At 42.4% G+C, this 26,488-nt stretch overlaps 1 protein-coding gene across 1 annotated transcript in view; it reads left to right on the top strand.

Annotated features, from left to right (window-relative positions):
• The window catches only part of LOC132406765 (mediator of RNA polymerase II transcription subunit 12-like protein), a 689,991-nt gene that overhangs the window by 144,125 nt on the left and 519,378 nt on the right, over positions 1-26,488 (top strand). The window contains exons 9-10 of the mRNA XM_059992729.1: positions 19,922-20,071; positions 21,932-22,031. Of these exons, the coding sequence (XP_059848712.1) occupies positions 19,922-20,071; positions 21,932-22,031 (250 nt within the window). The remainder of the gene's footprint in view (positions 1-19,921; positions 20,072-21,931; positions 22,032-26,488) is intronic.

Here is a 26,488-nt window from a genome sequence, read left to right as displayed (position 1 = left end):
TCTCCATCAACTTACCAACCACTGAAGTAAGACTTACTAGTCTGTAATTTCCTGGGCTATCTCTACTCCCTTTCTTGAATAAGAGAACAACATTCGCAGTCCTCCGCAGCCTCTCCCGTCCCCATTGATGATGATGTAGTCCCCAAAGATCATCATCAGAGGCTCAGCAATTTCCTCCCTTTTCTCCCACAGTAGCCTGGGGTACATCTCATCTGGTCCTGGTGACTGATCCAACTTGAGGCTTTCCAAAAGTTCCAGCACATCTTCTTTCTTAATATCTATATGCTCAAGCTTCTCAGTCTGTTGTAAGTCATCCCTACAATCACCAAGATCTATTTCTGTAGTGAATACAGAAGGAAAGTATTCATTAAGAACCTCTGCTACCTCCTCTGGTTCCACACACACTTTTCCACTGACACACTTGATTGGTCCTATTCTCTCACGTCTTACCCTCTTGCTCTTCACATACTTGTAGAATGCCTTGGGGTTTTCCTTAATCCTGTCCAACAAGGCTTTCTCATGGCCCCTAATTTCATTCTTGAGCTCCTTCCTGCTAGCCTAATAATCTAGATCTCTATCGTTACCTAGTTTTTTGAACCTTTCGTAAGCTTTTCTTTTCTTCTTGACTAGATTTACAACAGCTTTTGTACACCACCATTCCTGTACTTTACCATCCTTTCCTTGTCTCATTGGAATGTAGAATGTACCTATGCAGAACTTCATGCAAATATTCCCTGAACATTTGCCACATTTCTTCTATACATTTCCCTGAGAACACCTGTTCCCAATTTATGCTTCCAAGTTCTTGCCTGATAGCTTCATATTTCCCCTTCCTTCAATTAAACACTTTCCTAACTTGTCTGTTCCTGTCCCTCTCCAATGCTATGGTAAAGGAGATAGAATTGTGATCACTATTACACTTGAGTTTCGGGTCATATGAGAGACTGGAGTTTAAACATATCAGTGGTTTGCTAACTAATGAAGCACTGAGTTGAATTGCTGAGGCTTTAAATGGATGCTTGTTTCTTCATGCATGATCAGGGCTGTTGAGGGTAACTGGAGGGACAGCCCTCCTGATGCTTTATCAATGTCTCACAGCCTGCTGATGAGAAACGAATGACGTTGGTGCCCAGTAGGGAGAAACGTAGATGATAAATTATCTGCTCCTGTTTCATTTAAAATTATCAGAATGACTCCCAAGAAAATATTGTAACCTTATGGTATCACACTGGCTGCCCATCTGTAGATTGCAGTAACAATAACCTGGTGTCCAGCATATAGACATGATCAAGCTATTTAGTTGTTGTTCAGACCAAACAGGGAAGTAATGTGATTGAAGTGACTTTGACCGTGAAATGATTGTAGGTGCCAGATGGGGTGGTTTGAGTGGCTCAGAAACTGCTGATCTCCTGGGATTTTCACACACTACTTTCTCCAGAGTTTGTAGAGAATAAACAAACAAACAAAAAAAAATCCAGTGAGCGGCAGTTCTGTGGGCAAAAATGCTTTGTTAATGAGAGAGGTCAGAGGAGAATGGCCAGACTGGTTCAAGCTGACAGGAAGGTGACAGTAACTCAAACTGTTACAACAGTGGTGTGCAGAAGAGCATCTCTGAAAGCATAACATGTCAAACCTTGAAGTGGATGGGCTGTAGCAGCAGAAGACCATGAGCATACCACTTGGCTACTTTGTTAGGTACAGGAGGTAGCAGGGTAGAAATATGTCTCTACCAAAGGAGGTATAGGGCACTCCTTCCCTCTGCTAGCTTGCAGGTCACCCTTGGGCGAGGTGTAGCGCCTGCTTAGACCCTAATTAGGGTCAGATGAAGCCATGGGAGTAGGTGGTGGATGGTCGTAAGGGGAAGCAATTGTTGAGATTACCCATAACGTTCCCCCACAGACACTGCTCGACCAGTTGAGTTCTTCTTACATATTGCTTGTTATTGGGGACATTTTATCAAGTGTGTCTAAACTTTGGAAAGGCAGTGTTTGAAAGAGCACACGGATGCTCTCTGGTGTCTTGGTCCTGTGTCGACATCTCTAAAATTTGGAACTTGCTTTGTGCAAATTGCTATTTTGATTGTTTCAGTTGCCTTGGACTGAAGTGGGCATGGTAGCATAGAGCTCTACAGCACCAGCGACTGGGTTCAATTCCCGCCGCTGCCTGTAAGGATTTTGTATGCTTTCTCTTTTACTTCTAGGTGTTCTGGTTTCCTACCACATTCTGAAGACTTGGAAGTTCGTAGGTTAATTGCTCACATCAATGTAATTGGGTGGCCTGGGCTCGTTTGACCAGAAGGGCCCGTTCCCATAGATGGTACTGATTTGCTGCTTTCCTCCAGCATTTTGTCTGTGTAGTCAAATCTAATAAGGCTTTTTCTGTGGCCGTCAGAAGCATTCTGAGTACAGAGTACCAAGAAAATTTACAAAGATGTTGCCCAGTCTGGTAGATCTGTGTTATAGGGAAAGGCTGAATAGATTAGGACTTTATTCCTTGGAATATAGATGTCTTAGATGAAATTTGATAGAGGTATACAAAATTATGAGCATTTTATACAGTTGGCCCTTCTTATCCGTGAGGGGTTGGTTCCGTGACTCCCCGCGGATACCAAAAAACACAGATGCTCAAGTCGGTGGACGTCAGGACCTGGCGGAGCTCTGGAGTTTATTTAGCCTGTCTCAGTGCGGTGGGCTTTAGGACCCGGCGGAGCTCTGGAGTTTATTTAACCTGTCTCAGTGCGGTGGGCTTTAGGACCCGGCAGAGCTCTGGAGTTTATTTAACCTGTCTCAGTGCGGTGGGCTTTAGGACCCGGCGGAGCTCTGGAGTTTATTTAACCTGTCTCAGTGCGGTGGGCTTTAGGACCCGGCGGAGCTCTGGAGTTTATTTAACCTGTCTCAGTGCGGTGGGCTTTAGGACCCGGCGGAGCTCTGGAGTTTATTTAACCTGTCTCAGTGCGGTGGGCTTTAGGACCCGGCAGAGCTCTGGAGTTTATTTAACCTGTCTCAGTGCGGTGGGCTTTAGGACCCGGCGGAGCTTGGGACCCGCTGCCCACAGAGTTTCTGTTCCGGAAAATAATCATGATTGAAAATAAAGCAACAGGAAAGAGGTGAAACGTCATTGGAAAAAGGTTAAGCTACAGTCGGTCAATGATCAAAACAATTTTAAATGATAAACTGAGAATAATGGAGCATGTGAAGGCCCTGCCCCAATGAAAGCTACAATTATTACTAAGCAATGCAGTGGTTTAATTATTGAAATACATACGTTTCTTAAGTGTTTTATATGCATAGAAAGGTAAAATATATACGAAGACTAACGTTTGACTAACTGACACTAAATAATACCGGAAGTACCTGTTTCGACTTAGAGGGTACTTCTGTTCTTTTTTTCCGATTCCTGATCCATGGTAACCTGTGCACATCCTCCCGTGTACTTTAAATCATCTCTAGATTGCTTATAATACCTAATACAATGTAAATGCTATGTAAATAGTTGTTATACTGTATTGTTTAGAGAATAATGACAAGAAAAAAACTCTGTACATGCTCAAACAACAAGTGCTGGAGAGAGAACTTCCGTGTTTTCCTGATCTGCAGTTGGTTGAATCCATGCATGAGGAACCCACAGCCAAGGAGGGCCGACTGTGTAGGTTAAATGCAAGCAGGCTTTTTCCATGGAGATTGGGTGGCACTGCAAACAGAGGTCATGGATTAATGGTGAAAGGTGAAAAGTTTAATGGGAACATGAGGGGAAACTTCTTCACTCAGAGGGTCGTGAGAGTGTGGAATGAATTGCAACCACAAGTAGTCCATGCAAACTTGATTTCATTGTTTAAGACAAGTTTGGATAGGTGCATGGATATTTGGGATGTGGAGGGCTGTGGTCCTAGAGCAAGTTGATAAGAGTAGGCAGTTTAAATGGTTAAGCATAGATTAGGTGGGCCGAAAGGCCTGTTTCTGTGCTTTACTTTTCTATGACTCCATGACTCATTCAAGAAGCCCTGAAAATGGAATGAGCAGTTTGTGAAGGGCGCTAAGTAAACATACTCATGCTTTTAAGCAATTAGGAACGTAAACAAAATAAATAGACTGATGAAAGTGCCTTATTCTTTCTTCCAAATCCTCCAATGAGATGGGGCTGTGTATATAGTGCCAGAATTAATCTAGCATGTGATTCTAGAGCAGCATATCAGCAAAGCAATTAGCATAGCCCCTTTACAACACCAGTGATCAGGGTTCAATTGCCCCCCACTGTCTGTAAGGTGTTTGTATGTTCTCCCTTTGACTGCATGGGTTTCTTCCCACATCCCAACGATGCACATGTTTGGTAGGTTAATTGGCTGCATGGATATAATTGGGCAGCTTGGGCCTATTGAACCAGAGGGGCCTGTAGCCATGCTGTCTCCCATAATAAAAGCCGATAATTTCCAGCAGAATCTCTGAAAGATTCTGCTCGCTCATTGTCCTCCATGGAGAAATGGCTGGTGGAGTGAGTTTGGGACCTCTGAGTTGGTAGACCTTGTGAGCTACTGGCACTTGTGTTGAGCAATGTATGCATTCCTCACAGGACTGTTGACAGTACCCTATTAAATCCAGACCAACAGATCTCCACAGCTATTCCTGTGACTAAATGAGTTGCTTGTAATTCTGTTAGGGTTTATTCAAGCTTAGAGGATGCCATGACTGGAAGAATGAATGACATTATAGATAGCTTTAATATCTTGCTGAAGGAAGACTTTTGGGATTTATAAGGCAGATTCCATGAAAGCCCTAGAAGTCTTGTCATTGTAGTTTAAGTTCCAATCATTCAACAAGCTATACACCAGCAAGATCTTTATCAATATCTAGATCCAGCTTTCAGTTGTGCTCTGGGTAGTAGACACCTGCTTGATAAACATCGGCATTTGTTGTGCTTTGTCATCTCTGCAGAGTAGCCACTTGTTTCATCAGTATTGTTTCTTTGAATGTACAACTACCAAATAATTGTCTGTTGTCGGTTATAATTGAACAGATGTCACTGTCTCTTTCCCCAAGCACACAGAATGGTAGAAGTGTCAGGATTGACTTTTATATGATTATAACAGAGACTGCAGCACTTCATAAACTGCTGCCACCAGCACCACTGAATTTAATCTTTTGGCACTGTTCCTCGTAAACTGTTTTGACATGAAAATAAAAAGAAGACTTCAGCAAATTTCTAACAACTGTACTGTGGAGAGCATTGTGGCTGGTTGCCTCACCGTCTGGTATGGAGGTGCCAGTGTGCAGGATCGGAAAATGCGACAGAGGGTGGTAACTGAGCCAGATCCATCGTGGGTGCTAGCTGTCCCATCATCGAGGATGTCTTCAAAAGGCGATGCTGCAAGAATGTGTCATCCATCATGAAGTACTCTTACCATCCAGGACATGCCCTCTTCTCAATACAGGGAGGAGGTACAGAAGTGTGAGGGCACATGATCAATGTAATAGGAACATCTTCTTCCCCTTTGTCATCGGATTTCTGAATAGTCCATGAACCCGCTATCCATGCAGTCTTTCTGCATTATTTAGTTATTACATATTCTTACTGTAATTTATGGTGATTTCAATGCCTTGCCCTGTAGTACTGAGGCGAAGCAACACATTTCGCAGCATACGTCAATGATAAGAAGTCCGATTCAGACTCTAATTCTGAAAACATTGGAACAGCTCATAGATAAGGCAGCATCTGTGAAAAGAGGAAGCGCTTTGGCAGTGCCTTGAGCTGCTTTAAGTTCTGCAAAGATACTGGAAGTTCCTGTCCACGATGGGCCATTCAAAGAGCAGCAGGGAGCTGTCTTCTCAGAAGTCTGGAAGTTGAGTCAAGTGGAATGATTCAGTAGTATTTTTTGGTTTGGGGATTCTTTTTCTCTTTTTTTTTTAGTAATTTGTAGAGTGAGATATTTAGATTGAGTAAAATAACTTCTTAATTAGTTGGAACAAAAACTTTCAGTCTTTATACACTGTGCTAAATTGAAATACAGGTCCACAAACCCTTATCCGAAATACTGAAATCCAAAAAGCTCCAAAAACCGAAGTTTTTTGTGCCAACAGCTGACGTCACTCAGGTGTGACTTGGCAGCACTAGCAGAGGCCGCCAGGCGTCAGTTGTGGCTCAGTGCTCGTACTATTTACACGTGCATTTGCTGTTTGCTGTTGACTTTCACTGTTTAATTTCACTGTGAAAATGTCAAAAAGGGCTGCAGATACCCCTATGGGTAACAATGAGAAGAAGAGAAGAAAGCATCTATCATTATCAATAGCGTTGAAAGTGGAGTTATTGCAGAAGCGTGATCGTGGTGTGTCTGTGCGGCGTCTTACCGAAGAATACGTTGTCGGAATTACCACTGTATATGATTTAAAGAAACAGAAAGCCAGGTTACTGAAGTTTTATAGTGACAGTGAAGTTCTACATTTATTCCAGTTAGTCATTTACCGTGTGTTTGATTCGGTTCGTTTGAAGCTCTATATTTTTATGTTTTATTGAATGTTTTTGTTGGAAATACATTTTTTTCTTGTCATTATTCCCTAAATAATGCAGTATAACAACTATTTGCATAGCATTTACATTATATTAGGTATTATGAGTAATCTCGAGATGATTTAAAGTATACGGGAGGATCTGTGTAGGTCTGGAGCTCCGCCGGGTCCTAGTCCACCCGCACTGAGACAGGTTAAATAAGAGGCTTGAGCCTACATGTTTTTTGGTATCCACGGGGAGTCCTGGAACCAATGAGGAGGGATTCTGAATTCCGAAATGCAACTGGCCCCAAGGATTTCGGATAAGGGATTGTGGACCTGTATTTGCAACTTTAGAAGCCTTCTGTGGATCAGAAGATCAGGTGGTGCCCAAGATCTAAACACAAAATATTCTGCAGGGTAAAGTATACAAAATGCTGGAGGAACTCAGCAAGTATGGCAGCATCAATGCAGAAGAATAAACAGTCAACTTTTTGGGCCAGGGCCTTTTTTTGACCCTGATGAAGAGCTTGGCCTGAAACGTCAACTGCTTATTCTTTCCCATAGATGCTGCCTGACCTGCTAAGTTCCTCCAACTTTTTGTGTTTTACTCTAGTGTCCAAGATCTGGCTTTACAAGTTGGGCTAATATAGACAGAAAAGGCTTGCGCCAATGTCAAGAGGTCTTAGAAAATACGAAACAGAACTGGAAATCTGGAATAAGAACAGAAAAGGCTGAGGTGAAAAAAAAACAGCACAGCTGGCCAAGCAGCATCTACAGAAAGAGAAGCAGACATTTTGTCAGGTTGAAGGAATTGAGATTTTTTGGGTCATGGAAGCAGCAATCAGGATGGTTCCTTGTTTCAAGAAAATGGAATAAAAAGCTGCAAGTGGTTTGAGTAAACTTCTGTTTTTGTTGATGTGTTGCTCTTGTCACTATATACTGGTGAACATATTTGCTGTGCATTGAATTACCCAAATCTATATTTAAAATGGATTTTACTGCAGACCTCAATATGTTGTATGTTGTATTCACCGTAATGTAAGAGGACTTGTTGGTTCTAAATCCTCGTTATTGTTGCTATTCTCTACGTCTTTTTGAAGATGAGCATCTGCAATCAAGTAGGAAGCTTCCAGTGATTTTTTAAAAGATTAGCTTTATTTGTCACATGTACATTGAAGGTACATGTGGTCTGGTTTGGGTTTGAGTAATCTGTTAGTTTTCATGCAAGAGTGGGGTTAAGGTTTGCAAGATTTTGTTTCTTTTGAGCTGGGGGATTGATGTCTTTCTGTATTTTATGGCTATCTGGAGAAGACAAATCTCAGCATTGTATTCTGCATACGTAATTTGACAATAAAAGAGCCTTTGAACCTTCAAAACCTTTCAGTGGAATGTGTAGTTATGTTTTAAATCAGATTAGTGAGGACTGATGCCAACTTAGCGTGCCCACAACTAACAGACCTTAATCTGAGTGTCATTGGAATGTGGGCGGAAACTGGAGCATTCGGACGAGACCCACACAATCACAGGGAGAATGTACAAACCCTGTACAGGGCAGCAGTGAGAATTGAACCCAGTCTTATAGGTAGCACTGTAAAGCTTTGTGCTAACTGCTAGGCTGCCAAAATGCATTTCCCAATTGTCATTTTTATGCTTTCAATTCTAAATTTTGCTGCCTATGAATAAGCTGTGATGTTATTCTGAATTACAACTATGAGTGTACTTCAGAATCAGAATCAGGTTTACTATCACTGGTATATGTCATAAAATTTGTCTTTTGTGGCAGCTGTACATTGTAATACATAAAAATTCTGTAAAAATACAGTAAGAAATCTATCTATATAGATAGATTAATTTGCATAGCATCTATCACAGAATGACCAATGGAAAAAGTATATAAAGTAAAGTGTGTGTGTGTTTGAAAATAAACTATGTAAAGTACTATGCAAAAGTCTTAGATGCATATATTTAGCCAGAGTGCCGAAGAATTTTGCAGAGTACTGTATTTGCCAATGTGGAGTGGAGAGTGAGTTTGTAAATCTGGCAGGAGCAAAGGGCGATGGGAATTTTGAGGTTGGAGTGCTGTGTGAGGGCGTGAGGCAGGTGGCGGGGCATGGCATGGTACATCCAGCCCCGAGACACCAGGCAAGGTTTATTGATCATTACGGAATGTCTCTCTGATGCTTCCCGTCCCTCCCTCTCCCTTCACTTTTTCCCAACCGTGATTCCCCTCTCCTTCCCCCCTTCCCACTCCCAGTCCACAATAGAGACCCATATCAGAATCAGGTTTATCATCACTCATCAGATTTGTTTTATTTTGTGGCAGCGGTACAGTGCAGTACATAAAGTTACTACAGTACTCTGCAAAAGTCTAAGGCTCCCTAGCAATACAGTATATATTGTATGTGCATAAGACTGTATATGTGTGTATGTATACAATAGCGTTCTGAACTGGTCCACAAGAGAATCCCATAAATCTATTTATTTATTTATCTATTTTCTTTAGCCGTTAAGTGCTTAGAGTTCTATGTAGCTGGTGATAGATGTTATGCAAATTAATGCACTCTCTGTATCCTTTGTGCAGCTAAAATGAAGCTGATGATGATTCCATTCTCTGTAATGGTATTTCACAAGTTTCTGAGTCCAAATCTTAATAGTGCCGAATGGCTTAATGGTGCCTTTGCTGTAATGATTGATCTGACCTGCCTAATTTAGATAAGGATCAGAATCAGAGAGATTTCAGTCTGCTTTTTTCTTTTAGGCTGCATCCGTAGGTTTAAGGCATATCTTTAAATCGCCATCGGTTTCTCGCACAGCTGCAGAACTACCACTTGGGAGCTAGAACATGATTTCCAACATTTCTATTTTGGGAATATGCTGCACAATATATTGTAGACCTCTAGGGAAGGCAATGATGCATTGTAGTGAGATAAACCAGCCACTTGATAATGCTGTTCAATTTGTTGCCTTTAACCTGTGACCTGCTGCTTAATTGAGAACTGATAAACTCCCAAGAGGTGGTGTTACTGCTCCATAAATCCCTGGTTAGACCATGCTTGGAACATTATATTCATTTCTGCTTGCCTCTTTATAGGAAGGATGTGGAAGCTTTAGTGTGGGTCTAGTGGAGATTAACTAGGAATATGCCTGGACTAGAGGGCAAGATCTATGAACATAGATTTAATGTCCTAAGGCCTTTCTCTTTGGAGTGAAGGAGGATGAGAGGTGATATGATGGAGGCCAGTAAAGCATTATTACCTTACCTGGGGATTAAAAGATATTCCGTATATCTGTGGATGATAGGGGACATAGATAGAGTGGATAGAGTAAGATTTTTCCCCAGGGTGGAAATGGCTAATACAAGGAATCAATTATTTTAAGGTGATTGGAGGAATGTTTGATGAGGGGAATGTCAAAGGTAATTTCTTTACACAGAGAGTAGTAGATGCATGGAACACTGTGCCAGGTTGGTGGTAGAATCAGATACATTAGGTGCATTTAAGAATCCCTAAGGTGGGTACATGGATGATAGAAAAATGGAAGGTTAGGTAGGAGGGAGGGTTCTTGGAGTAGGTTAAAAGTCGGTACATCACGGGCAGATGGGCTTGTTTTGTTCTGTAATGTTCTGTATACTTAATGTTCATGTTTGGCACAGACATCATGAAGAGCCCGTTTCAATGCTGAGCACTTTCAAAGGTACATTTTATGTCAGAGAAATGTATACAATATACACCCTGAAACGCTTTTTCTTCACAACCATCCACAAAAACAGAGGAGTGCCCCAAAGGATGAACGACAGTTAAATATTAGAACCCCAAAGTGCCCCCCCTGCAGCTCCCCCCTCCCGAGTGTATGCGGCAGCAAGCAACAACTCCCCCCTCACCAGCAAAAAAAGCATCGGCACCTGCCACCGAACACTCAAGCATGAGCAAAACAACAGCAAAGACACAGACTTGTCATTACCCCAAAGACTGTGTTTCACCCAGTATTCGACATACCACAGGCTCTCTCTTTCCCTAATAAGGGAGAAAGAGGTCTCTCCGTTTTCACATTATTTAACTTTAATATATGTTATGTGGATTGAGATGATAGGGCTGGGACGTTGATGGTATAATCTGCTAAGATACAACCACTTGCATTTTAGTAAAGCTACAGCATATTTCTGTGCTAAATTTGTAAATGCAGAGTTCACCTTGCCTTTGTGAGATAGGTTATCCCAATGCATTTGCCACAGCCAAAAATGCACCATTGCCTCTACTTTCACTGGAAGCTATGAAAATACTGCAGGCCTCCTTTGACCCTCACCAACCTTTATCGATGCCTTTTACTTAGATGCACCTTGGCTTAGAGTGGCAACTGCTCTGCCCGAAAACGTAAGAAACTGTAGAGAGTTGTGGACGCAGCTCAGCTTGCTACAGAAAGCAGCCTCTCCCCCCACCCCCCCATGGTCTCTGTCTGTACTTCTTGCTGAAGCAGTCAGTATTGAAAAGTCAAGATAGAGTGGACATGGAGAGGATGTTTTCAATAGTGAGAGAATCCAAGACCAGTGGGTGAAGCCTCAGAATAGAAGGATGTCCCTTTAGGACAGAAATGAGGAAGAATTTCTTGAGCCAGAGGATGGGGAATATGTGGAAATCACTGTACAGATGGCTATGGAGGAGTGTGATATGTTCTTGATTAGTAAAGGTGTCAAAGGTTGGTGAGAAGGCAGGAAAATGGGGTGGGGAGGGAAAATTAATCAGTAGTGACAGAGGAGCCTCAGTAGGCTGAATGGCCCAATTCTTCTTCTCTACCTTATGGTTTTATAGCCTAATCAAAGACCCGTCTCACCTCAGACAGTCTTCCTTCTCCCTCCTCCTACTAGGCAGAAAAGTCAGAAAGCAGGTACTACCAGGTTAAGGACAGCTTCTACCATACTATTTAGTGGTTCTCTATTATGATAAGGGGGACTCCTGGCTTCACAGTCTATCTCATTATGGCTTTGAAAATCATTTTCTACCTGTACTGCGCTTTCTCTGTATCTGTACTAGTTTATTCTGTTCTGCCTTGTACTATCTCAATACACTGATGTGCTGAAATGACCTATAAGGATGGTAAGTAAAACAAAGTTTTTCGCTGTACATCCACACATGACAATAAACCAATAATAATGTTCATTATCAGTCCATACAAACTGGAAAGATTAAACCCCGTGTGTTGCCTTGAGTTTGGAAATGTTAAAGGAGACCATTCAATCTTCTAGTCAAATTAGAAAAAGCTGGAAAGGCTCAGCATGTCAGGCAGTATCTGTGGAGGGAGGAACCAGGTTATCATTTTACATCAGGTACAGTCAGTCCTGTTGAGTATTTCCAGCCTTTACTAATCTATAGTTTTTCTTTACTATTACACTGTACAGTACTGTCAATATTCGCATTATGTTTTCAAATAACCAGACCTCTGGATGAACAATCCTGTAATGGTGGGTTCGAATCCCACCATGGCAGGAATATAAATGCAAGAAATTAGTTCTAAGTTCAAAGTACGTTTATTATGAAAATACGTATACGTTATACAACCTTTTTTTTAAACTTTTTTTATTGCATTTTTAAATGATTACAAAGTATGAAAAAAACAATGTATATAACCCATACCCCCTCCCCTTAACCCCTCCCCCCTAACTGCCCTATAAAAAAAAGAAAGAAAGAAAGAAAGAAAGAATGCCTGGTGGTTGGAAGATCTCCACATGCTCCATGGAATTCGTAATAATTTTAATATGTATATTTATTTCTTTCCCCTAATAACCAATTGTTTCATCTTCAAAGCATCTATATATTTAATCCTGTCTTTTGTAAATAAGGGCTCCAAATTTTCAACCTTGAGATTTGTCTTGTAGCAAGCAGCCACGAAACAAAGAAACCCAAAAGAATCCACATAAAAAAAGACTTTTGTACACCCATTGTGCAAGAGGGGGATAAAACACACATCATGTCCATAAAAAAAAACCTATAAAAATAAAAAAAAAACCGTGTATAAAAAGAAAACTGTTGAACACTCAACGTGCAGAGGGAGGAGAAAAGATCCTGCAAGCAAATAGTGTTTTGAACTGAAGTCTGCAAGAGAATCCCATAGTTCAGCATAAGTTAATCTGGAATTAGAAGACAAACGATCCTTTCATAAATTAGCTCCAAGAGAATCTCACATCTGATTCATGATGTCATTCAAAGGATAGGTGCTAATGGGGGCCACATTAGCCTGTATGATACCAGACCCACCGTTGACTTTTAACTGGTGGGGGGGGGGGCAGCGGGTGGAGCACAGAGTGGGAAGAGATGGTTTTGATGCCACCAATGTCAACATCTTGTGAACTGGTAGATAAAGAAATAAGACTGCAAGGCATTGCAGAAAGTTGTGAACACTGTCCTGCCCGTCATGGAAACTATCCACCCTTCTATGGATTCCACCTGTATTTCCTACTGGCTCAAGGAAGCAGATAACATAATCAAAGATCCCTTGCCACCCCAGTCATTTTCTCTTCTTCCTTTCTTCCGTTGGGTGGAAGATAAAAAAGCTCGAGGACACGTACTATCAGACAACTATCATTAATCCATCAATTGGCTAAATCATCAAGGAACACCACTGTCCAGACCATGCTCTCTTCCTACTGCTACCTTCAGGAAGGACGTACAGGAGCCTTAGGTTTCACACCAGGTTTAGGAATAGTTATACCCTACAACCACCAGGCTCCCGGCCAGTGAGGATAACTTCACTCAGCTTGGCACACCGAAGACAACCTATTGGCTCACTTTCAATGACTGTACAACTTATGATCTGTTATACTGACTTAGTTTTTTTATATTTGCGCAGTTTATCTTCTTTTGCAGGTGGGTTTGATTGTGTGTAGTTTTTCATTGACTCTATTGTATTTATTTGTTCTACTGTGAATGCTCGCAAGAAAATGATCTCTCAGTAGTATATGGTGACACGTACATTAATAAATTTAATGCGAACATTGGAATTCTGTCCTGTTATTATACTTTTCCTGAATGGATCTCTAGTACAATAATGGACTCGTGATCTTTCCATCGACCTTCCATTGGCTCTTGCACTTTATTTAACTCCGTGCACTGCACTTTCTATGTAACTGTAACACTATATTCTGCATTCTGTTATCATTTTTCCTTTCGTACCACCTCTGAGCTTGTGTGTGGAGGAATCTGTTTGGAGAGAATGCAAAGTTATTCACTGTATCTTGGTACTTGTGACAACAGTAGAGAAATTCAGAATCAGGTCTATTATCACTGACACATATTATCGATTTTTTTTGTTACAGTAATACTCTACTGTACATTACAATAAAAATATTAAAAATAAATGAGTAGTACCAAACGGGAGCAAAATAGTGAGGCTCATGGACTGTTCAGAAGTCTGATGGCAGAGGGGAAGATGCTCTTCCTAAAATGTTGAATGTGTTTCTTCAGGCTCCTGTGCCTTCTTCCTGATAGTAATAATAGGAGGCTGTGCCCTAGATGGTGAGGGCCCATAATGATGGACACTGCCTTCTTGAGGCATTGCCTTTTGACTATGCCATTGATAGTGGGGAGGCTAGTGCCCATTATGGAGCTGGCTGAGTTTACAAACCTGTGGCATTGTCCACTCCGGCACATTGGAGCCTCCATTGCAGGTGGTGACACAACCTGGCAGACTGCTCCCCGTGGCACTTCTGTAGAAATTCGTCCATCTTTGGTGATGTACCACATCTCCTTCAAACTTATAGATACAGTTAAATTTCATTATCTTGGGCCCAGGATTACCAGTTAAGTAGATATAAAAGAAAAGATAATTTGAAGAATGTGGAAGTGACTTTTTACCCCTCTCAGATTATGCTAGTATTTCCACTCTAGCTGAGCCAATGAAGCAGATTTGTGACAAAAATTTCCAAAGATCATAATCTGCTTTGTGTCCCTGGTACACCGGATTTCCATCAGAGGTTATGAATGTGGTTGGACTTGGTCCTGCCCTGTGATATTTTGTTATCAAGCAGTGGTCATCATCTCTTTCTCTCTCATTCCGCAAGTCTCCCCAGGATGATTCCATCTACACTTCCCACCATTTATCCAGCTGAGGGCTCCTCCGGCAGTCCATTTGGTTGCATTTGATAACCTTGCAAGCCACCTCTACTTCCTTTTCAGCACGCGGGCACAAGGATTATATTCGTAAAACTGTTGTTTAGAAAATTCTGAGGATCTTCTTGACAAAATCTCTTGCTTGCAAACTGTTCTTATTGTAGTTTTCCACCGTTCTGAGCCACACAACATAATGAGGAAGCGACGGTAGCATAGCAGTTAGTACGAGGCTATGATAGCGTAGGAGTTTGCAGTTCAGTTCCGGGGCGGTCTGTAAGGAATTTGTATGTCCCTCCCCATCAAGGCATCGGTTTCCTCTGGATGCTCTGGTTTCCTCCCACAGTCCAGAGCCGTATCAGTTAGTAGGCTAATTGGTACTTGTAAATTGTCCAGTAAATAGGCTATGGATAAATAAGTGGGTTTCTGGGTGGTGCAATTCATTGGACCAGAAGAGCCAGTTCTGCACTGTATCTCTAACTAAAATAAATAAAATGACATCACATGGAGGGAATTGCAGTTGAAGTTTCTTGGCTTTATCTCCATTACCACTTCCTTTGGTATCCAAATGTTTCTCAGCTTGAGCTCTCTACATCTCTCTTTTCTGTTTCGATCTTACTTCCCAGGTTAGTAAGTTCACTCAGTTTTTCAGCAGACATGTTGGAGGTGGCAGGGCTGCTGTTTGGCCTTTGACTTGTGCCGAAATTGCAAGGAAAGATAAATTTAGTTGATGGAAAAAATAATTTGAGTCAACATGAATGGTCTCAATGGTAATAATGTTCTTGGGCTTGAAATGTAATTACATAGTTGAAGTGGAGTGTCTTGGGACTGCATTTGTATAAATTTTCCAAACTCTTGACCAACTATAATTTCTCCTTCCACAATCAATTCCTTGCTTTTCAAGTTCAAGTTTGAGTTTACCATTATTCAATCATACACACGTACACAGCGAAATGAAACAACATTTTTCTGGGACCAGAGTATAAAACGCAGTATGTGTATCACATAAAGTACATAAAATAATATTAACAGACAAAAATTCTATAAATGTACAAGATGTAAAATGCAAATAAGACCGTAAGACAGAGGAACAGAATTAGACCCATTCATCAGCGCTGATTTATGATCTGTCTCAGCCCCATTCTCCTGCCTTTTCCCTGTAACCTTGACACTCTGCCTAATCAAGAACCTATCAATCTCAGCTTTGAATATACTCAATGACTTGACATCTGTAGCTGTCTGTGGTAATGAATTCCACAGATTCACCACCCTCTAGCCAAATAAATTCCTTCACATCTCTGTTCTAAATGGATGTCTCTCTATTTTGAGGCCATGCCCTCTGGTCCTAGACTCGCCAACTACAGGAAACATCCCCTCCACATCCACCCTGTCTAGTTCTTTCACTGTTGACAGGCTTCAATGAGATCCTCCCCCCTCATTCTTTTAAACTCCAGGGAGTGCAAGCCCAGAGCCATCAAACAATCCTGATACATTAACCCTTTTATTCCCAGAATAATTCTTGTGAACTTCCTCTAGAATCTCGCCAATGCCAGCACATATTTTCTTAGATAAGAGACCCCAAACTGCTCACAATACTCTGAGTGAGGTCTGACCAATGCCTTTTAATGCCTCAGCATCATATCCTTGCTCCTACATTCTTGTCCCCTCGAAATGAATGTGAACATTGCATTTGGCTTCCTTACCACCAACTCAATCTGCACGATAACCTTCAGGGAATCCTGCACAAGGACACCCAAGGCCCTTTGCACCTCCAATTTTTGAGTTTTCTCCCCATTTAGAAAATAGTCTGCACCTTTATTTCTTCTACCAATGTGCATGACCAGATGCACTTTGCCATCAAAACCATCAATTAAAAGATGTGGTCCCAATACCAACCCTGAGGAACAGCACTTGTCACCAGCAGTCAACCAGAAAAGCCCCCTTTATTCCAAATCTTTGCCTCCTGCCAGCTGGCCATGCTAATACCTTTCCTCTAATACCATAGGCTCTTGTTAAGCAACCTCATGTGCAGCACCTTGTCAAACTATTTACAACATATAGTTAACTATACAACACAAAGCAACATACAGTATCATTAAATCTATAATGCTACTGACACTGTCATCAGTAATACACTGTGTGTTAGCAGGGTGTTCAGAGTTACTGCAAGTTTGTTGCTATAACACCATTCAATCAGCCAACCTATCCCACTGCTTGTCAACTGCTGATATTTTACCTACAACTGTGAAGTTGTAGATGGCATTTGAGCTCTATGCGGTCACAAGTGTAGAGGCAATAGGACAGCGGCTAAGCGTGCATCCTTGAAGTGAGACCATGTTGAATGTCAGAGAGGAGGAGATGTTATTACCAATCTATTCTGACTGTGGTCTTTTGATGATGAAGCCAAGGATCCATTGTCAGAGGGGAGGTACAGCGGCCCAGCATTAGAAGCTTAGAAATTAATACTAAGGGGATGATGGTATCGAATGCTGGGCTCATTAAACAGGAGCCATTTGTACTTTGCTGTTGTCTAGGTGCTTCAAAGCAAAGGGGGGAGCCAGTGAGATCGTGTCTGTGGTAAACCTGTTGTGGGGGTAGTTGAATTGCAGTGGGTACAGGTCTTTGCACAGGCAGAAGTTAATTCGAGCTGTAACCAACTTCATCAAGTACTTCATTGTGCTAGATGTGAGTGCAACTGGGCAATAGTTGTTGAGGCAGCTCACCCTGCTCTTCTTGGGCACCGGTATGATTGTCACCCTTCTGAAGCAGGTGGGAATGTATGACTCTATCAGTGAGAGGGTGACGATGTCATGAACACTCCTGCCAGTGGGTTGGCACGAGTCTTCAGTACCCGATCAGGTACACACCTTGTAAGAATTCACCCTTTTGAAAGAATTTCTGATGATTGCCTCTGAGACAGAGATCACAGGGTCACCAGATGCTGTGGGAATTCACAAAGGTGTAGTTTTATTCTCCTTTTCAAAGTGTGCATAAAAGGCGTTGAGATTAACTAGGAATGAAGCAACTCAGCCATTTGTGCTGTTAGGTTTTGCTTTAAAGGAAGTAATGACATATGAACCCTGCCAGAGCTGCTGTGCATTCAATTGTATAGTGTCTCCAATTTCAAATGGAATTGCCTTTTTGCTCTCACAATTGCCTTCCTTATACCATACCTGGACTTCTTGTAGGTATGACTCTCCGATCTTGAAAGCCACAGATCTATCAGAGGCGAATGGCCAAGCTGGTTCAAGTTCACAGGAAGGTGACAGCAACTCAAATAACCATGCATTACAACGGTGGTGTGCAGAAGAGCACCTCTGTATGCACAACACTTTGAACGTTGAAATACATGAGTGGCAGCAGCGGAAGACCACAGGCGTACACTCTGTAACCACTCGATTTAGGTTCGGGAGGTACTGAGTTTATGTGGAAAGAACTGCCAGAGGAAGTGGTGGTGGAAGGTGCAGTAGCAACTTTGAGGAGACATTTGTACAGATGCATGAATTGGAAGTTTATGAGTCAAAACACTAGGAAATAGGACTAGCTTGGACAGGGCATCTTGTCCTGGACCGTTGAACTAATGGACCTATTTCAATGCTCTATGTCTATAATATTTGGCCTTTCCTGGAGATTCCATTCATTTTCTGTTGAAACCAGTATCTTTGTGCATGGTGCGTTGCTGGTGATGAAGGGCATGTTGTCGTGTAACAGAAATCGTTTACTAGCTTTCGAAAACTGTTTCTGACTTGCACTCATTTATATTCTCCTATCTCTTCTTGTTTGCTGAACTGTCGTGGGTTCTGTTTAAACAAAGCTTAGACGTTAAACCTCCAAGGAGACGACAACCTTGTCATGGGCTGTGGAAGCTTGCTCACTCAATTGGCAGGCTGTGTTGGTTGGAGTCAGAGCCTTGTGCTTTGGCTCTTTAGGGTCACCTCTGCCAAACAGGTCAAAGAGTAGAGGTCAGACCAAAAGTAGTCCACTGGTCCCCCAGTTTCAGGGGTTCAGCTCAGGGCTAACAGCCCTGATTGGTCAAAGAAATTATTGCAGAAATGGCAATGAAGAATCCTTCTATATCTGTTGGTGATGGTGTACCCTGAACCACACCTGGGGCACAATAGAGAAGATGGCCAAGGACAGACAGAGATAGACATTGCCAGTGGCATAATGGGCAGTAAATAAGTAAGTTAGATATTAATAAAAACACAAAATGCTGGCAGAAAGCAGGCCAGACAGCATCTTTGGGAGGAGGTAGTAACGATGTTTTGGGCCGAAATCCCTCGGCCCGAAACGTCGTCTCTACCTCCTCCCGTAGATGCTGTCTGGCCTGCTGAGTTCTGCCAACATTTTGTGTTTTTATTTATTTTCAGCATCTGCAGATTCATTCATGTTGCCTTTAAGTTAGATATTATCCTGCTTTTGTAAATAAACACATCCTGCTATGTATTCTTGGCTAATAGCTATAGTAATACAACACACACAAAATGCTGGTGGAACTCAGCAGGCCAGGCAGCATCTATGAAAAAGAGTCAAAAGTCAAGACGTTTCAGGCTGAGATCCTTCATCAGGACTCCTTATCTAGTGGCTAAATTAATCATTTAGATCTCTGTAACTATGTTTTGTAAGATAAGATTAGCTTTATTTGTTACATGTACGTCAAAACATTGAAACATACAGTGAAATGCGTTGCTTATGCCAAGTCAAATCAGCGAGGATTGTGCGCATTTCTGGCACTGGTGTTGCATGCCCACAGCTCACTAACCCGAACCCGTACATCTTTGGAATGTGAGAGTAACCTGGAGCAACTGGAGGAAGCCCTCGCTGTCATGGGGAAAATGTGCAAACACCTCACAGGTGTGGCGGGGTTCAAGATTGTTTGTTTACACAAATGTAAAGAAAAATGAACTAGTTGTTACTCTGGATCCAATGAAGTATTAAAAACACAATAAGATGTAGATGGCAATAATTCAAATAAATTATATTTATTTTTGATGTACATATATATGTGTGTGTGTGTGTGTGTATATTGTATATCTATAAAGAGATGCTAGGCGCAGGAGGTCTGTACATAAGATGACTCCAACAAGAAATGATAAAGTTGTGGGGGAGGTGTTGATCGGGGGATAGTAATTGTTTTTGAGTCAGTTAGTCATGGTGTGGACGCTACATAGCCTCCTCCCTGATGGGAGGATTGGTGATCGCTGGCAGTGTGAATTAATGCACTATCTGCTATGCTACCAGGCTGCCCACTTTGTTGTTGTTGCTGTTTTAATTGCACAGTAGATTTTAATGATTTAAATATCTGTATCAATTGACTGCAAAGCTCGATTTTTGTTATTTCTACAGACAATAACTGTGTGTTGCCCCAGTGCCTTGGTGTGGAATTATTCCACGAATGAGAACAAGAGCAGCAATCCTGGATCACCGCTTGATCTTCTCCAGGTGGCCCCATCGTGTTTGCCTATGCCAGGAGGGAATTCCACCTTCAATAAACAGGTACAGGTGGATGCACTGGTGTGGCGTGTTCTCCCAAGTGTATTTGGTGTTACTCAGCTGGAATGGTGGATGCTTCGGGATTAACGCAAACTGGAAATGTAGGATGAAGTGTGTTGTCACCTGGTCACTTTGTGTCAGTGGTCACTCAGTCTCCACACTTGGTCTTGATGTCCATGAAAAACACTTTGGAAGGGCTGGACTGTAAAAAGCAGGTAGACACAAAGAGGATGTGTGAGGCCAAACAGCGTCTGTGGAGGGAAATGCTTTAAGTCAAAACTTTTCGTTACAAAGTTCAAAGTAAATTTATTTTCAAAGTATGTATATGTCTCTATATACTACCTTGAGGTTCATTTTTTCGCACGCATTCAAAGTCGAACAAAGAAATACAGTAGAATCCATGAAAAACTGCACAGGAACAAAGGCCGACAAGCTCCAAGGTGCAAAGGAAGACAAACTGTGCAGATACGAAGAAAAACAAATAATAATAATAATAATAATAAATAAGTAAATAAGTATTACTGAGAACATGAGTTGTGGAGTCCTTGAAAGTGAGTCCATAGGTTGTGTTCTGTGAATAGTGTTGAAGTGAGTGAAGTTATCCATGCCGGTTCAGAAGCATGATGGTTGAAGCATGATAACTATTTCTGAATCTGGTGGTGTGGGACCTAAGGCTCCTGTCCCTCCTCCCCAATGATGGCAACAAGAAGAGAGCTTGGGCTGGATGGTGGGGGTCCTTGGCAATGGATACTGCATTTTTTTTGTAGTAACGCTTCTTGTAAATGTGCTCAATGGTGGGGGAGGGCTTTGCCTGTGAGACATTGGGCTGCTTGAGAGATTGAGTCACTTGGGCCTGTACTCGCTGGAATTCAGAAGAGTGAGAGGAGATCTTATAGGAACATACACAATTATGAAAGGGATAGATAAGATAGAGGCAGGAAAGTTGTTTCCATAGGTAGGTGAGACTGTAACTAAGGGGCATAGCCTCAAGATTCAGGGGAGTAGATTTAGGGTGGAGATGAGGAGGAACTGTTTTTCCCAGAGAGTGGTGAAACTGTGGAATTCTCTGCCCAAAGAAGCAGTGGAGGCTATCGGTAAATATATTTAAGACAAAGTTGGATAGATTTTTGTATAGTAGGGGAATTAAGGGTTATGGAGAAAAGGCAGGTAGGTGGAGATGAGTCCATGGCCAGATCAGCCATGATCTTATTGAATGGCAGAGCAGGCTTAATGGGCCGGATGGCCTACTCCTGCTCCTATTTCTTATGTTCTTATGCTTCCACCATTTTTGAAGGCTTTTCTATTCTTGGGCATTGATGTTATCATACCACATTCTATTGTTAATAGAAGCAAATGTCACATTTGCAGGAAGTGCATACATAAATAAAGTTTTTAATACATTAAACACAAGGAAATCTGCAGATGCTGGAAATTCAAACAACACACACACAAAATGCTGGTGGAACGCAGCAGGCCAGGCAGCATCTATAGGGAGAAGCACTGTCGACATTTCGGGCCGAGACCCTTCGTCAGGACTAACCGAAAGGAAAGATAGTAAGAGATTTGAAAGTAGTGGGGGGAGGGGGAAATGATAGGAGAAGGCCGGAGGGGGTGGGATGAAGCTAAGAGCTGGAAAGGTGATTGGCGAAAATGATACAGAGCTGGAGAAGGGAAAGGATCATGGGACGGGAGGCCTCGGGAGAAATTTAATACATTGAGACTTTTATGACTATAGCTCAGGAGGTCATAAGATTGTGTTCAGACTCATGGACACAGATGCTGTGGACATGCACTTTATCTTGCGCTCTGCATTGCAAGTTTATTCCCTTTTGGTGAATACTAAACGTTATCTCGATGCTTTAGGTCCGAGCCAAAATTTATGAAGTGGAGAAGCAGATCAAGCAACGAGGCCGAGCCGTGGAAGTCCGGTGGTCCTTTGACAAATGTCAGGAGTCCACTGCAGGTAAAATAGTTTCCACCGTCACAAAGTACTGCAGATCAACCCCATCCCATCCCTTGTGTGACAAAGCCCTTTATCTACAATACCCCCAGTCACCCCAGTAAACTTGATTGTTACAAGTTGTTGTGATTGCACCAGGGCAGTAACTTGTTCACATCCTGGTCGTGCTTAGACTTGATCACCTCTGGTGATGACAGTGGTGTCATCTGCTTTGACTGATGGATCACTGGAGACGGTCAGTGGTATATAGTGAAAGTAGGAGGAGAGGGAGCACAGTACTGTGGAAAACTGTTTATCTGGGTTGATTCAGTATTGGTATTTGTCAGCCCTGATTACCTTCTCCAGCTTGTATGTGGGCAGTACAAGATTTAAGAACTATTATAAGTTACAGCACAAAATAAAATAAATAGTGCAAGAGAGTGAGGTATTCATAGACCGTTCCAAAATCTGATGGCACAGGGAAAGAGCTGTTTCTAAAACACTGAGCGTGAGCCTTCAGGCTCCAGTATCTCCTCCCTGATCGTAGTAATAAGATGAGGGCATGTGGGGGTCCTTAATACTGAGTGTTGCCTTGCAGAGGCACTGCCTTCTCTAAGTGTCTTTGATGGTGGGGAGTCTTGTGTCTGTGATGAAGCTGCAGGAATCTAAGCCTCTTTTGATCCTGTGCACTGTAATGCAACCAGTCAAAATACCCTCCACAATTCATCTTTAGAAATTTGCCAGAGCTTTTGGTGACAGGGACACAAAACTTTGGAGGTGCTCAAATCCGGAGGAACAGGAACTACTGTTGGAGGAGCTCAGTGCATCAGGTAGCTTCTGTGTGGAAGGAGGGCAGGGAATAGATAATTAACATTTCAGGTCAAGTCATTTCATTTGGAAGGGTTTCAAATCAAAATGGTCTTTGACCCAGGTCTCAAGTGATCTCCTTCATTGCCACCACAAGTAAATTGACTCTTCTCTCGTAAATTTTTCACCTTTGAGTTCCTTGATAGCTAGGTCTTCAACAAGAAGTCTGTCATAGAAGAAAAGCTCCTTCTAATTTTGAAACTAGATCTGAGTAACAGAATTGTGAGGCTTTGGGGTCTCTTCAGTCCCTCCCTCCTCATCCAGCTCCCACATAATTCTGAGGTAGGATGCCTCTGCAGCATAGTGGTTATTGTGATGCTGTTTTAGCTCAGGGCATTCCAGAGTTCAGAGATCAGAATTCAATTTCTAGTGCCCTCTGGAAGGACTTTGTACGTTCTCTCTATTTCCTCTGGGTGCTCTGGTTTCCTTCCACAGTGCAAAAGCATACTGGTTGGAAGGTTAATTACTCATTGTAAGTTGTCCCATGCTCAGTCTAGTGGTAAATGGGTGGCTCACAGGGCAGTGTGGCTTGATAGGCTGGAAGGACCTGGTCTGTGCTGCATTTTTAAATAAATAAATAGTACCAGCCATTGAACAGCAGTCCGATCGAAGATAAAACCTTCTAGAGAAGCTAAGGGTATCATGTGGGCAAAGGCCCACTTTAGTCTTTGTTCTTTGTTAATGGCACCTGCCCCGTAAAGTTGACACATATCCTGATGAGGATCAGCTGTCTGATGGGCCAATAGCTCTACGTGGTCGGATGTCCAACAAAGGAGTGACTCCCCATTAGTGAACAGAAAACCTTTGATCCTTTGAAAACTAGTTTTCCAGTGTCCCCTTTCTCCTTATAAATCATAATGAGAATCAGTTTTGTTATCACTGACAGTGGCCACTTTGAGGTACAGCTGGTGCCTAATAAAAAGGCCACTGAGTGTGTGTTCAACGTTCAATTCGTCGTGTGTTCAGAGATGCTTTTTTATACACCGCTGTTGTAGTGCTTGGCTATTTGAATTACTGTCACTTTCCTATCAACTGGAACGGTCTGGCCATTCTCCTCTGACCTCTCTCATTAACAAGGTGCTTTTGCCCAAAGAACTGCTGCTCACTGGCTGTTTTGTGCATCATTCTCTGTAAAATATCCAGCAGGGGTTCATAACCCGGGGTCCGCGGACCCCTCAGTTAATGGTAGAGGTTCATGGCACAAAAAACATTGGGAACCCCTACTCTAGAGATGGTTGTGTGTGTAAGTCCCAAGAGATCAGTAATTTCTGAGATACTCAAACCACCCCATCTGGCACCAACAATTATTCCACAGTCAAAGTTGCTTAGATCTCATTTCTTCCCCAGACTGACATTTGGTCTGAACAGCGACTGAACCTCTTGACCATGTCTACATGCTTACCGTGCTTACTGTTGCCAAATGATTGGCTGATTAGATACTTGCATTAATGAGCAGGTGTACAGGTGGACCTAATGAAGTGGACAATGAGTGTATTTTTATATAAAAGAGGTCGTATTATTGGGTTTGTTTTCTGCGGACGTTTTTTGATATGCCAATCCACTGATCTTCTTCTGTACGGCATGTTCAATGTTTCTGAGCAGTAAACAAGTCTTCAGGCTGACACCTACAGAATGCTGGAGGAAGTCAGCAGGTCATGCAGCATCTATAGAAAGGAATAAAGGGTCGACATTTTGGACGACACTGTTTATCAGGGAATATCAACTCTATTCCTTTCCATAATTGCTGCCTTATCTGCTGAATCCTTTGAACATTTTATGTGTGCTATTTAAACTAAAAGCTGCTAAAAGGACACTCAAAGCTGCTACGCATGTTGACTCTGTGGATAAGAAAGCATGCGGCTTTCATCAATCATGGAATTGAATTTTGGACCTGAGAGGTAATGTTGCAGCTATATAGGACCCTGGTCAGACCCCACTTGGAGTACTGTGCTCAATTCTGGTCACCTCACTACAGGAAGGACATGGAAACCATAGAAATGCTGCAGAGTAGATTTACAAGGATGTTGCCTGGATTGGGGAGCATGCCTTATGAGAATAGGTTGAGTGAACTCAGCCATTTCTCCTTGGAACAATGAGGATGAGAGGTAACCTGATAGAGGTGTTTAAGATGATGAGAGGCATCGATCGTGTGGATAGTCACAGGCTTTTCCCCAGGGCTGAATTGCCTAGCATGAGAGGGTGTAGTTTTAAGGTGCTTGGAAGCAGGTAGAGAAGAGATGTCAGGGGTAAGTTTTTTACGCAGAGAGTGGTGAGTGTGTGGAATGGGCTGCTGGCGACGGTGGTGGAGGCAGAAAAGGTAGGGTCTTTTAAGAGACTCCTGGATGGCTACATGGAACTTAGAAAAATATAGAGGGCTATGGGTAAAGCCTAGGTAGTTCTAAGGTAGGGACATGTTCGGCACAGCTTGCTGGGCTGAAGGGCCTGTGTTGTGCTGTAGATTTTCTATGTTTCTAATACATTTTAAAAATTCTCTGTATATTCTCTTCACCTGGACCCCAGCGGTTCAATCTATGGCCTGTAAAGAGCTTTTAAAGATAGTATTAATGATTAAATGTTGTATGGCATTCATCAGTGCTAGGAACGGTAAATAAAACATCACAGAGAGGAACGGAGAGTGAGTAAGACTCTTCATCAGGACTGAAAAGGAAGGGAAAGATGTTAGAATAAAGTGGTGGCTGTCGGGGTCGGGGAAGAGCAGAAGGGTTGTAAGCTAGAAGCTGGTAAGTGAAACCAGTTGAGGAGGAAAGTTAGGTGGGTAGGAAAGTGCGATGGAGTGAGGAGCTGGGAGGTGATAGGTGGAAAAGTTAAAGGGCTGAAGTGGAAGGAATCTAATCGGAGAGGAGAGTTGACCAAAGGAGAAAGGGAAGGAGGAGGGGCACCAGAGGTAGGTAATGGGTGGGTGAGGAGAGGAGGAAGGGGTAAGAGGGGAGCCAGAATGATTAATGGAAAAAGAGAGATGAGGAGGAGGGGGAAATTACCGGAAGTTAGAGAAATCGATGTCCACGTTGGAGGTGTTGGTCTTCCAACCTGACAGTGGCCTCATCATGGCAGTAGAAGAGGACATGGATCACCGTGTCAGTATGAGAATGGAGATCAGAATTAAAATAGTGGCCACTGGGAATTCCTGCTCGTTGCTTGACGAAGTGGTCCTGCAGGGATATATGGGTCTACCGTTCGAGTTCAGAAGGCTGTACAATACTTCTTTGCCATTAGGTGGAGCCCTCGAGCACATTCCTGGCTGCTGCTGGCAGACTTCTCGTTTTGTGGGCGACTGACATTGAAGACTGCTTATTAAATCTTACAGCCCATGAGTAGGCTGTTTACATATGGTTCCCTGGGGTGGCTATTTAACAAAGCTCTGCAATTACTCATTCTCTAGCCCGAGGCCCTCTCTGGAATCCACTGAAGCAAACGATGCTACTGAGGGAACTCAGAGGGTCGAGCAGCATCTGGGGGAGGAAAGGGATTGTTAACATTTGAATCAAAGTCCTGCATTTGACCTGAAGCATTGACAACTCTTTTCCCCTGAGCTCTTTCACTAGGTGTTTTGTTGCTCTATAAATACACACAGTGGCCATTTACACTTGCACACC

This window comes from Hypanus sabinus, chromosome 2 (assembly GCF_030144855.1).
Source record: "Hypanus sabinus isolate sHypSab1 chromosome 2, sHypSab1.hap1, whole genome shotgun sequence".
NCBI lineage: Eukaryota > Metazoa > Chordata > Chondrichthyes > Myliobatiformes > Dasyatidae > Hypanus > Hypanus sabinus.
Note: the sequence above shows the minus strand (reverse complement) of the source record. Positions and strands in the feature narration are given on the sequence as shown.